This window comes from Cnephaeus nilssonii (genome assembly GCF_951640355.1).
Source record: "Cnephaeus nilssonii genome assembly, chromosome: 3".
NCBI lineage: Eukaryota > Metazoa > Chordata > Mammalia > Chiroptera > Vespertilionidae > Cnephaeus > Cnephaeus nilssonii.
This window is the reverse complement of record NC_137074.1, coordinates 97,557,851-97,571,947: the sequence shown is the minus strand read 5'-3', so window position 1 is coordinate 97,571,947 and position 14,097 is coordinate 97,557,851. Positions and strand designations below refer to the sequence as shown.

At 38.6% G+C, this 14,097-nt stretch overlaps 1 protein-coding gene across 1 annotated transcript in view; it reads left to right on the top strand.

Annotated features, from left to right (window-relative positions):
• The window catches only part of ROBO2 (roundabout guidance receptor 2), a gene marked incomplete at its 3' end in the record, with an annotated part of 701,349 nt that overhangs the window by 639,812 nt on the left and 47,440 nt on the right, over positions 1-14,097 (top strand). The window contains exon 21 of the mRNA XM_079766360.1: positions 8,405-8,686. Within this exon, the coding sequence (XP_079622486.1) occupies positions 8,405-8,686 (282 nt within the window). The remainder of the gene's footprint in view (positions 1-8,404; positions 8,687-14,097) is intronic.

The window sequence follows — 14,097 nt, the reverse complement described above, 5'->3', positions numbered from 1 at the left end:
TTTTGTCTTTTTAGAAATTCTACTGCTGTTGAAAATGTTGGCTATATTTAAATATATTGGTTTTGCCCTTCTTACAGGCAAAAACTTTCATTATTTTATAAAGCTTTCCATGAAGAGAGAATAGACTTTTGAAATACATTTAAGGGCCTGTGAAATGTCTTAAAAGCTATTCTCAAAACCTTGAAATACCTTGGAAAGGCCAAACATATAATATATATATATATGTATATATATGATTTAAAGATTATATACTTAAATTATCTTAAAGAATATCAATTAAATTTAAACTGTATCGCAGAATTAATTCTCTTTTTTAAATCAGACCAAGAAGTAACATGTTTTGAATTCCTAATTATTTAAGAGAAAACACATTTTATTTTCTCAAAAATTAGGTTGCTATACTCTAGGCATTTAGTTACCACAATTCTATAATTTCTCACAATTCAATCTGAACCTTAAACTTCCAGAGTTTGTAAGTCAAATATTTAGCAGTTCTTTATTAATAACCCTTTATATTTTTAAGAATAAATTTTAAAATCTAATAGTTAACTTTAAATCATGTTTTTTCTGGCTGGGGTTGGCCTAGCCACTTGACCTTTTCTGGGAAGGTCAGCTAGCAAAAGGTCTAGCCATTGAAATGCAAATGAACATTCTTTAAAAATGGCCGCTGGCGGGAACCAGCCCACCTACACGCTAGGGGAAGGGCGCGTCCATCCCTCCCTCCATAAAAAAGGGTGTAGCTTTAAAACCTTTTAATGGAGAGTAAAGAGACCTTAAACTTTCAGAGCTTTAAATCTTAGATAGCAAAATTAAATACTTAGCATTTCTCAAATCAATAATACTTTTACATTTTTAAGGATACATTTCAAACAAAATATAAGGCATAGTCAATTAATAGATTAATTAATTATAACATCTAGACTTCATACTAGGCATACTCAGATCAACATTTCAGTATTATCTACTTCCTGGGGGTTACTTGCCTCGGGGTGGGTAATTTCAAAAGAGTCACCCCAAATCACCTTGGGAAACCAGCCTCTATCTCTCTCCCCGGTTCATCTCCACCATCTTTAAGGCCAAAATAGTCTCGGGTTTTTATTCTGTACACAGAAAAAGGTCAAGTCCAGCTCAAAACTATGCGCACTCGTTTTTAAACTGGCCTTTTCCCTTGCATGTGCACAGAAATTCCGGATGCATTTATAAATTTGTAAAAGCTTTAAGTCATTAGCTGGAAAATAAATAAAGATGGTGAAGATGAGGCCTTTCAAATTGGCTGTCTTGGGGAGTGGCGTCCATATTGGATCACCTCGTGTCTCCCTTCCCCCACCTCCTTCTTTCTTAGGGGGAAGATTCAGTAATGGTCTGGCATCTACTGTTTTTATTTTATTTACTTTTTTCAATTTTTATTTATTTTTATTTTTAAGGAAAGAAAAGATTTTTAAGATAAAGAATTATTGGCCGTTGCTGAGAAGTTCCTTTTATTCTTTTTTACTTGGTTACAAGTAGTTTACACGTGGAGGCAGAAGAGGTGCAGATGGTATTATTAGAGACTTGCACCCTTCCATTGCAGGCTGTAAGGCCGTGGCTGCACCCCACTTAGACATTCTTAAACTCTCCTGTGCTGAATCAAGGCCATCACCAATTAAAATAGGAATTTTCTCTGGACCAAAAGTCCTGAAGGGCGTGTGGAAGGGGGATGGGAGTTTTCTTTAAGAATTTCCTCCCCCGTTTTAATAACTTCCTGAACGTCAGGGTCATGTGAGTGGATTTTCAGCATGTCATTAATTAAATTCCAGTAGGAAAAAGTAGTTACAGGAATTTTTTCAGGGCCAAAGGCTTGATAAAAATCTTGTAAAGCATCTCCTACTCTAGCCCATCGTCTATGATTGATGGTTCCTTCTAGGAGGAACCAGGGAAGGGTATCATGAATAAAGTCAAAAGATTTCTTGAGATCCTTCTTTTTAACCCTTACTCCTCGCGTCCTGAGGGATTTCTTGAGGCTATCAAGGAACATTTCATGACTACTCAGTGAATTCCCCATTCTTGGTCGGCTGGATGGCTTTTTAGGTACTTATCCTCTCCCACGTAAGCCTCCGGGCTGTATAAACCCCACGCCAGGTCAGCCTGACTTTTTTCGCCTACTGTGAAATCAAAGCGGAACTCTCTCCTTTCAATATTGCTCTTTACTCCCTTGCTTGCGTGAAACAGTCGGTAGGTATAATCCGCCTACTCGGACCCTCATAGACAAGGAAGATCCCTGATGCCCCCGTCCCATAGGAACGGGGGAGGTGAACTCCTCGTGGTTGAGTCTGTGAGGTGAACGACCTTTTGTTCATAGCAAGCGCAAGGTTTGGAGAGCAAATCTACTCAGTGAGGAATTCACGACAGAGAAATCAAGCAGGGATACTAGGCCAGGTGATTCAGAGTTGTCACTACCGAGACTGGGTACCCTTCACTCTTCCCCAGTACGGTGAGGTGACTGCTTATTAGTGGGCTAGAGGAATTGACCCGAAAAGCCAATAATAACAGCCGAGCAAAGAGGGGTGAAATGTCCGAAAATGCTTGTTTGTAAAATTATCCACTTACCTCACTCCGATCTGACTCGCGGCGGGTGCGCGGCGATCTAGGGGGGAATGCAATCCGAAGGTGCGAGATCAGGGGGAATGCAATCCGAAGGGTCGCCTGGCCAGGCCTTTTCAGTGGATGTTCCCGTCGGAGGGTCTCTAGACCACGTTGGGCGCCATCTTTGCCCCGACCCGCGGGGCAACAACGCAGACACCAGAGACGAACCTAAGAGAACGAGACAAACAAGGGACGCGAAGAATGGAGGCAAGACAAATGGGTTCTGATCAAGCCTCAAAATTTTATTCTTACAGCGGTGCCTTATATCCAAGTCAGGGAGTGGGAGGTGGGGCGCGGGGAGTGAACTGTGGACCTATCAGTGCTTGCCAGCAGGGGCTGCAGGCAGGGGAGGGGGTATGAGGAAGTAGCCGTGGGTGCACGTGGTTTCTAGAAGGGGAGATGTCTAGGAGGGATGGGGGCTGAGCGGGTCATGTGGGTTAGATAATTTGCTAAGGTCGTAAAGGGTGCTGACTATAGATAAAGGATGGGGCGGTTGGAGGGCAGGTGTGGTGGTAGAAGGGCAGTTATGCGAAGAATGCTTTGTCCTTAGGCATGAGGAAGTAGGCCTATGGTGAGGACCAGTTTTCCATGAGGTTCTGTTTCATTAGCTTACTAAAATAATGTTAGAATTAATTTGTCATTGACTCTTGGCTCCTGACACATGGGTTATGCATATATAAGTTCATTGGTTAATTGCTTCCCACCCCACCCCTTCCCTCTGAGATATATCCATCTGTTGCATGCTTCTATGTCTATGGATCTATTGTGTACATCAGTTTATTTTGATAATTAGATTTCACATATAAATGAGATCATGTGATACTTGTCTTTCTCTGACTGGCTTAGTTCGCTTAGCATAGTACTCGCCAGGTCCCTTCATGCTATTTCAAAGGGTAAGAGATCCTTTTTACAGCTGCATAGTATTCCATTTTGTAAATGTACCACATTCTTTAATCCATCCATCTATTGATGGGCACTTGGGATACTTCGTGATCTTAGCTATTGTAAATAATGCTACTATGAACATAGGGGTACATATATTCTTTCTGATTGGTGTTTCTGGCTTCTTAGGATATATTCCTATAAATAGGATCACTGAGTCAAATGGCAGTTGCATTTTTAATTTTTTGAGGAAACTCCACACTCTTTTCCATAGTGGCTATATCAGTCTGCATTCCTACCAGCAGTGCACCAGCATACCTTTTTCTTCAAATCCTAGCCAGCACTTGTTTGTTGATTTATTGATGCTAACCATTCTGGCAGGTGTGAGGTGGCAACTCATTGTCACTTTAATTTGCTATGCTAAAGTTTTTTATTTTGATGTAGTCCCATTTGTTTATTTTTACTTTTGTTTCCTCGCCCTAAGCGATGTGTCAGTGAAAATTCTGCTAAGTGAGATGTCTGATATTTTGCTGCCTATGTTTTCTTCTGGGAGTTTTATGGTTTCATGACCTACATTTAAGTCTTTTATCCATTTTGAGTTTATTCTTGTGTAGAGTGTAAATTGGTCTAGTTTCATTTTATTTTTTGAATGTACCTGTCCAATTTTCCCAACACCACTTATTGAAGAAGCTGTCTTGACTCCATTGTATGCTCTTGCCTCCTTTGTCAATTATTAATTGAGCATAATGACTTGGTTTGATTTCTGGGTTTTCTGTTCTGTTCTATTGATCAATATCTGTTCTTGTGCCAGTACCAGACTGTTTTGATGATAGTGGCTTTGTAGTATAGCTTGATGCCTCCAACGTTGTTCTTCTTCTCAAGATTGCTGTGGCTCTTTGAGGTCTTATTTATTTATTTATTCCATATAAAATTTTTGAGTATTTGTCTAGATCTGTGAAATATGCCATTGGTATTTTGATAGGATTTTTAATCAGTCAAGGGATAGCTGCCTCTTCTACTTTTTGTGTTTGTATTGGAATTACACACCATTCAATTTTTATATAAAGGAATAAATACCTAATGATGGAGGAAAATAATTATTTTTCAATTTCTAGCAGGCTACACTAACATCTAAATTTTCTTCGGCTAATTTAGCCAAAGGTTTAATTTGTGGGTTTTCAAGGTTTTGCTTATATTTCTACCTCATTTCCATGACATGAAATATATTACAGATGAACATCAAGGCCAAGCCAATGTTTTTGCAGGGTCTACAGAATCTATTTTCAGTGGTAGGCATTTTAGATATCTACTATGTACCAGAAATAGTGTTGAAAATTTTTGTACTTTTTTTCATTTTCTTCGCACAATAGATATTTGAGATAGATAAACATATTTCATTTTTAAAGGTGAAAAAAAACCTAAGGTTTTCAAAATGATTAATTTGGGATCTGGGTTTAGAATGCAAGTCTGCCAGATTCAAGAGCCAAGGTTCTAAAGACAGAGCTCACAGTTAGGATTGTAGTGCAGCCATATTCACTGAGAAGAAATATCATGTACACTGACATTCCTCTTTAAAAATGGAACACCAATACATTTTGAATGATAAAGTTTCTCATTGTCGCATAAGTCTGCATTTTGGCAATACAAATTATTAAAAATATATTTAACCATTAAGTGAGTGCTTACACTCTGTAAAATACTATGTGAGGAAAATATGGGAATACAGACCTAAATCTTTTATGTTTTTGTCCTCAAGTAACTATGATACAGTAATGGATACAGGCATTTATACAATTAATTATGCCAGGACAAAAAATAAATAAATTCATTTTTAAACAAGATATTAGAAAACTACAGAATGATTCATGAGTGATTCCAACTGGATAAAAGGTTTTCTGTCATTCATAGTTTTCAAACTCAAATGTTAACAAGTGCAGTCAGCCAACCTGTAGTGCTAAGGATGGTAGATGTGAACTGTGCAAAATGGAAGATAGGAAGCCTGCCTAAACATGGCAGCACCTATTCTGGTGCAAGCTTTTGTGGGGAAGGCTGGCCAGGTTCCAAAGCATCTGATGTTAGAGGATTTCCCCCACGCCCACATATTATGCATATGCTTCCAATTTTTCAATGGTAGGATAGAATTCAAGTTATTTTTTGAAAATGTAAGAATGATCAAATAACATTGGAAGGTAATATGCAGCCCCCCAAAAATCAATAGAGAGCACTTGGACTTGAAGGCTAATTTCATCCAGCAGAGAGAGAGATTTTGTTTTAGAGCCACAGCCTTAGCTGTTGCAGAATAACATTGAGCATGCAACCACTTCCAAAGCTTGTTGTTGGAGTGACTCACAATTTAAATCTCAAAGCTTTGGAGAAGCTCAAGTTCAAGGTATTGGGAAGTCGGGTCCCATGATAGTTAATATTTATCAGTGAAAGACATTGTGTAAGTGGCAGAAAATGAAAACTTCCCCAGAGTGAAGGATTTATTTCCACAATTTTTATATATTATTAAATATTAAAAATTTTTATAATAAAAATGGTAGTGGCACTTGAGAATGAAATGTGCTGCTTCATCATCAAATTTTCAAATCAGTTTATAACTAAAAGCAAGAACTACAAGAAAGTAGTTGTGAAATTCTGAAATTACAAAATGATTTTATTTGCTTATACACCTTGATGAAATATTTAAATTTGAATATGTTTAACAATCTAACTGATATTCATTTAAAATATTTACTTCAATAAAGTATATATCCTCTTAAATGTAAAACAAGTTGGAATTTCAGACTTCAAAATTTTCAGAAAGACCTAAATTATACAGTGTACAAAATCTCTCTATATAAAAGCCCAGTGACCAAATGGCAGAATGACCAGAATGACTGATGGACCAGTCGCTATGATGCGCACTGACCACCAGGGGGCAGAAGCTCAATGCAGGAAATGCCCCCTGGTGATCAGTGCACTCCCACCGTGGGAGCACTGCTCGGCTGACTGGGATGAGCAGCTGCTCCCACAGCAGGCTGATCCCCACAGGCAACACCCCCCATCAGTGCACAAATCCGTGTACCAGGCCTCTAATGTATACTAAGGGTAATATGCAAATTGGTCACAACGCCCTCACAGTAACAACCAAACAGCAGGCTCTGTGGGGCGACCAGGCCGGCAGCGGGGTTAGTGAAGGCCGACCAAACGACTGACCAGCAGGCTGCGTGGGGTGACCAGGCTGGCAAAGAGGGCAGTGAGAGGCGACTAGGCCAGCAGAGGGAGGCAGTGAAGGGTGAATGGGCCAGCAGAGAGGGGCAGTGAGCAGCAACTAGGCCGGGGGGAGGGGGCAACCAGACCGGTGGGGGGGGTACTGAGGGGCAACCAGGCCAGCATGGGGTGCAGTTAGGGGTGATCAGGCCGGCAGAGGGAGGCAGTTAGGGGCAATCAGGCTGGCAGGCAGAGGCAGTTAGGGGTGATCAGGCTGGCAGGTGGGGGGGCAGTTAGGTGTGATCAGGTAGGCAGGCAGGTAAGCAGTTAGAAGCCAGAGGTCCTGGATTGTGAGAAGAATGTCTGACTGCCAGTTTCGGCCCAATAAACCAGCAGTCGGACATCCCCCAAGGGGTCCCTGATTGGCGAGGGTCCAGGATGGGCTGAGGGGACCCCACCCCCATACACAAATTTCATGCACCAGGCCTCTAGTACATTATAAATGTCTTGTTACTGTTGTAAAGAAGACAAATTTTTTTAGCTTTTTTTAAAATATGAAAAGAATATAAATATTTTTATATTTCAAGTACTATTAGCTACCATTGAAAACTTTGAGGATATTTTGACTAAGTTCCTACTTAAACTTCCTCTTTGTGATGATAAATTGGTTTTTGGTACTAACATGATTTGGTTTATTATTTAATGTTACAGTACTATAACTAGTTGAAAATTTCCTATAATGAAGAAATAAAGTTGGTTGATGACCTCAAATTCTATAAAGTATGGCTTTTAGAATATAGATTATTAAGAAACATATTTTAAGTAGATTCACTTTTAACTTTCCATGATTAAAAATGGTGTTATTCAGTGATTCATTTATTTATGTATTTATTTTAGTAGTTCTGAATTATAAAGCATCACATAAAGCTAATTCAGCACACCAAAATAATAAATAAGAAGTGGACTGTTTGATATTCAGTGTAGTTCCTAAAGTTTAATTTTACTCTTGTTGTATTACAACTTGAAACTCTAATTCTCCACTTGTAAGAGTTGGTAGCATAAATTAAACTCTGATCACTCAGATTGCTTTTTATGGAGTTAAATCCTGCTATATTGTGAAAATGACATATTCATGAAAATTTTCTTTTGTTATCCAAGAAAAAGAAATTGCTACCATAACTTACACTCCACTTCTAAAGCTGTGAAGTCAAATCAGATAAACAGCAAATTGAAACTTCAGAAAAATGTACCTCATAGTTCCATAGTATAATTTTGGAATTTTTTTCATATATTCAGCAGTTGTACTTTATGTCCTTTGGAAAAATATATTTTCATCCATTGTTTGTATATTCAAACTTATCATTGCTTCTGAAAAGCGGTAATACTTGTATTGGTTCTAAAACAGAGTGAACAACTGAAAGCATTTTTTAGTAGTGGAATATCCCAAAATTCTCATTCATAGTTGAAGAAAACGGGGAAAGATGTCTGGTAAGCAGCGAGACATGAAGGACGAGCGGTAGGCCTGCCTGTCACCGGGCTGACAGCTTGGCGAAGGTTGTACATCATCTATCCTTCATTGGCTCATGAAACCCATTTCAGCTGAAATGCAAACATGCAGGATGACACATATATTTTTCATCTTCAGTCCTGATAGTTCTGGGCTTTCTGTGCATCATTAAATTGTTTCATTTTCCTATGTTCACCACAGATGTGCTGCCACCGGTTCCAGGCCAAGGGGATAAAACAGCAACGATGCTCTCAGATGGAGCCATTTATAGCAGCATTGACTTCACTACCAAAACTACTTACAACAGCTCCAGCCAAATAACACAGGCTACCCCATATGCCACGACACAGATCCTGCATTCCAACAGCATTCATGAGTTGGCTGTCGATCTGCCTGATCCACAGTGGAAAAGCTCAATTCAGCAAAAAACAGATCTGATGGGATTTGGTTATTCTCTACCTGATCAGAACAAAGGTAACAATGGTGAGTCAGGTTCTTATTTCTTGAGGATTTCTTTTTATATCATTTGTGCATGAGATAGAAATTAGTATTCGCTGTTCAGTTCAGTGATTCATTACCAGGTTCACTAAACTAAAAGCATATATCAGCATGTATTCAGTACCTTGCACAATTCCTACCACCACCACTACCCACCACCACTGTCACCACCGCCACCGTTGCTACTACCAAACACCAACACTGATTGTTTTCATCCTCTTAGCTCTTTATCAATAGTGATCAGTAATCCATCTCAACTTCCATTAGGCAGGATAGGCCAAACATTCCTCCACTGTCCTCCAACATCTGCTTCTGAATTGCTAACTGCATGTTCTGCATGGGCTTGTGCTGTGAACTAATCACATGATGCCACTGTGACCTCTGCCCTTTAACCCTTAGCCTTACTTTACATCCCTGACTACCGATTGGCTGAGGGATTGTCTAATAGAATGCCACACAACCAGTCACAGGATTTCAGCACCACCAGCTCTCACAACAGCTCAGAGCGGAGTGGCAGTCTCTCAGGTTGGTCTGATCGCAGTAAGGAGAAATATTTTTTTGTCACCAGCATATGACCTGTGTTCCTAACAACCATGAGGAAAACTGAATCACAAGTCATGATCAGGCATTTATCTTTCGTGACAAGAGCAGTTTATCCTAATGAAATCATGCTTGCCTGTAGGGATAAAAATCACTGTCACCCCTTATGTACTAATGTACGAGGATATATTTACTGAAAAATAGTGCCATTTTACTGAATACTGTTCATTAAAGAGTGGATGTGTTTGATCTGCCTTGAACACTACTTAAGCCTCAAGAAAACTTTACAGTAAAATGGTCATACGGGAAAGTCAACTACATGGTGTGGACACTAAAAAATGAGTTCAACTGAAATGCAAATAATTTTGGAGATTTTTCATATTAGGATTTCAGTGATATTTTTGGACAATCTTTACAAAATGTTATGTAATAGTTTATTGTCTATTAAATGACATTATTTAAAGTAAGGTGCTAACACCATCTATATATATAAAAGCCTAAGTGACCATTCCACTGGTAGCTATGACATGCACTGACCACCAGAGGGCAGAGGCTCAATGCACAGGCATGGAAACATGGAACCGACTGATGAATCTCAGAGGGAAATGGGGAGGGGAAGGGAAGGAAGAGATTAACCAAAGATCTTATATGCATACTAGAGGCCCAGTGCACGGATTTGTGCACTGGTGGGGTCCCTCAGCCTGGTCTGCGGGGATCGGGCCAAAATCAGCTCTCCAACATTCCCCGAGGGGGTCCTGGATTACGAGAGGGCACAGGCCAGGCCGAGGGACCGCCCCCCTCTGGTGCACGAATCCGTGCACCGAGCCTCTAGTACTAAATAAGAATGGTAATATGGGACATTTCCTTCACATTTAATTCCCCCCCCCAATATAGTCTCTCATATTGATAATTTTTCTATATTGTAAATTTTAATATATATTTGAGATGTATTAGCCAAACTAACAACTATAATGTAGGTATTGTATAGGGGAAAACACATTTCACTGGACAGGAATATATACCTGTCATAAGGAATATCAGTGATATCCTCCAGGCCAAAGGATCCTCACCTCTAAAATTCAGAAGTTGTAGTAGGCACACTCTAACTTCCAACCATAACATGTACGCTATATGACTGATGACTTTATTTGCACATTTCTAATTAATTCCATGACCTTACTTGCTTAATTTTTCATATTCACTATATCCCATATTTTACAAAGTTTTTTTTTAAACTACAGGCTTTTTAGTAAAGGAATATAGTGTATTATATGTTATACAACTACCAGGCATCAAGACCATAAAGAGTTAATTCTTTACATCATTAGGGTAACATTTACTAAATGACTTTTTCTCAGGAGATAGAACCCTTTCAATTTGAAAATGTTAATGCTCTTTTTTTTCCTCTACAATGGGCCATTTGCTCTTCTCACCTCTTGGTAGAATTAAATACATTATAGAATCCAGAAAATTTTAAACATCTGTTATGAATTGAAACTGGCTTAATAAAATAGAAGACTTTTTTGAACATCTTTATATGTCATTTATACTGTCACTTATTTATAATGAGTCTCACAATAGCCCTGAATAATTAAAAAGTAATTTATGTTAAGCTTATTTTATTCAAGATATGTAGTCTCAAGCAATATACATATAAAAGCTATCTATATGCTATAACCCATAAGACCTTCTGTGAATCCTTCATAAAAATATTCTGTATATGTTGATTGCCACTGAGTTTTAGAAGTTATTTTTTGAGTAATTGTAAACTGAACACAATTCACAATAGTGCTTATTTCTCTTTGAATACATTAATCTCCTGAGTGACATTTACATATATCTATGCATAGCAGTAACTACTTCATCTACATTTGAATATAAAGTCACTTAAATCAGTGATAGAAAGCATTCTTTAGGAGGTGGAAGTGAATTTAATATTCCCTTTTAGTTGAGTTCAATTGAGTTTAATATAGACTTTGTTTTATTCTTATAATAAAGAGTATGTTTCCTAAGGCTCAAGTTTAGGATCAAACTGCCCTACGGATATCTAATCATGTCATATTATAAGATTTTCTTAATTTGTGCACAGTCATGAAACCAATTTAAAGGAATTGCAGTAATAAAGAAAATTGGACATTTCAGAATTATTTGAGTGAATTTCTCATCCTCTTTGAAACTTTTATAATTTGTTCAATACATAAGTTATGAACACTTCTATAAACAATCCAACAATAAAAAATATAAAAGAAAACTCAGATCTTTTAAAATAGCATCTGTATCATAATTTTATATATGTAGGGTTTCCCAAAAATGTATACACACACTTTGAATAATTATAAAGGCAGTGTTTATTAAAATACATTTAATTTTCAATATTGAAATATGAGTTGTTAAAGTGTGTATACATTTTTTGGGGTTTTCCCTGTATACAAGTGTATGTGTAGTTCAATATCAGCATCAATAACTAAATCTTTTTATACAGCAGTATTTTAAAAATAGACTATAAGTTTAATTTGAAAATTAGCTGTATTTGTAGGTTTTTCTGCATAGAAGGCATGTGTTAAGCATACATAAATATAAATCCAAATATTTACATTTTGCATTGAAGAGAGATTGGTCAAATATATTTGCAAGCCATCAAAATATGTTCTCCTAAAATGTAATACAGGCAGTTCACTTTGAAATGCTTAAGGATCTTTCTTTGCAATTAACAGCAACAAACTATGGCTCACTTAGTTCAAGTTTTAGATCTCAGATAGATAATTTGATTTCCTTAGTTCATGTCATATGCCCACCACAAAGAACCTACCTGTCCTGGCTCATTGCTATAAGAAGACAAAGCATGTTGATTGATAGTACTATTAAGACTGTCCACAATAAGAGTACAGAAATTTCCCCAAAGAGGGGAATGTGGATATTGGGTGGAAAGTCCTTACAACTTCCCTCAATGAATCTGTTTCCACAATACATTTTTAAGTCTGTTGTTTGGATAATGGCTTTCTTGCCCTTGGGTAAGGACTTCAACAGATTTGGGTTCAGAAATACTAAGTTCCACAAAAGCTGCTGCATTTTATTATTTTTTAAAAATTTTTCTTTTACTGTGAAAGTAGTTACTGTAAATATGGGCCATACAACATGTCAAAGTAGTTACTGTGAATATGGGCCATACAACACTCAGAAAGCATCTATACCTTCTCATTTATGAAATGGAGCTGTAAGAATGTGCCTATTTGTGTCACTCAGTTCTGGTGGTGAGCATGTTGCATTTCTAAAAGTGCTATGAAAAGTGAAAAAGCATTGTACACACATAAATATAAAGAATAAAGGAGGCGCGACTAGGGAAAAAGCTATGGGCCTTGTGTCCCAGCCCATTCCTTTTTTAAGTGAGATATTGTTCTGATACTACAGAAAAATGTACAGTCCTTGTTTGGTTGGGTTATCAGGAAACAGAGGATTAAGGCTCACTATCTATACTAATAATAGACAAATATGTAATTTGACCGTACCTCTGTGACACCCACAGCCAATCAGGAGTAAGTATGCAAATTAACCCAACAAAGACAGCGGGCCTGTGGCCAGCGTGCACGCAACAGGTGACGAGCAGCTGGGGGTGGGGTTGGATGCTTGCAGCGAGCAAACATTCAGCAGGGCCCTGCTTGCCCCTGGACGTGGCAGCAAGGGACAAGCAGTCCCCCACAGAGAGGGGGGACTTGCTCCCCCACAGAGAGCAAGTAGACAGCAGGGCCCTGCTTGCCCCTGGCCATGGCAGCAAGAGGCAAGCAGGCCCTCACAGTGAGCAAGCAAACAGCAGGGCCCCCACAGAGAGCAGACACCAGGGCCCTGCTTGCCCCTGACCCCAGCAGCAAAGGGCAAGCAGGCCTCCAGAGAGAGCAAACACCAGGGCCTGTGGTGGCGTCAAGCAGGCAGGTCCGCAGAGAGCAGAGAACCATGGGGAGCAGGCCTAAGCCATCAGTAGGACATCCCCTGAGGGCTCCCAGATTGGAGAGGGTGCAGATCGGGCTGAAGGACCCAACCCCCCATGCACGAATTTTGTACACCTTGGCCCCTAGTTTTAAATAAAAATAGTAGAGATGTGAATTCAAACAGGTTTATTATTCTTATCTGAAAATCAGACTATTCCTGGGATACTCTGGCTTGGAGGAGTTGGGTGTGGCAAAGGCAATCAGAAAATAGTAGGAATGATTGACATTTACTGGGCATTCTTTACATTCTGAGTCCTCTACATGCATTATCTCTTCAAACCCTCAAAATGCCTAAAGAAGTAGTAACTGTATATGTTTTACATGTGTGGATATCAAGATAGTATATATTGAGAAACTTATCGAGTAATTGAGAAACTAGTCTTCAAACCCAGAGATCAAGCCCTTATCCTTGAACCTGAAGATCGCTGCTCTCTGTGCTCCAAATATCTCTCATTCTGCCAAAGATAAAAGTGAAAGGAAAGGTGAAAGCACTTCATTTGCAGGAATGCTTTTTTACATATATGTGTTTTATACACACTACCTAGAAAACATAGTAGTTTAATAGTTTCAGCACTTTTGGGCACTCAAATAAGTTATTACTAAATTACACAATTTTTTGAATTGGTGGATGCAGACTAGTAATTGAAAGAAAGCAATATCACTATTGCTAGATAACCATGTTGAAAATATTTGATTCTTACAACTTTTAGTTTCAGAAAGAAAATCCAAGGAGTCAGTACCTTTTTTTTTTTTTTTTTTTTTTTTCTGCATCACCTCAGACGGTTGTAGGAGTGATAAAAGTTTCTTAGCTTCCCTTTAATCATTCTTGGTCATTCTGCTCAAGAAGTAGTCATTCCAGCATCCACCCATAGT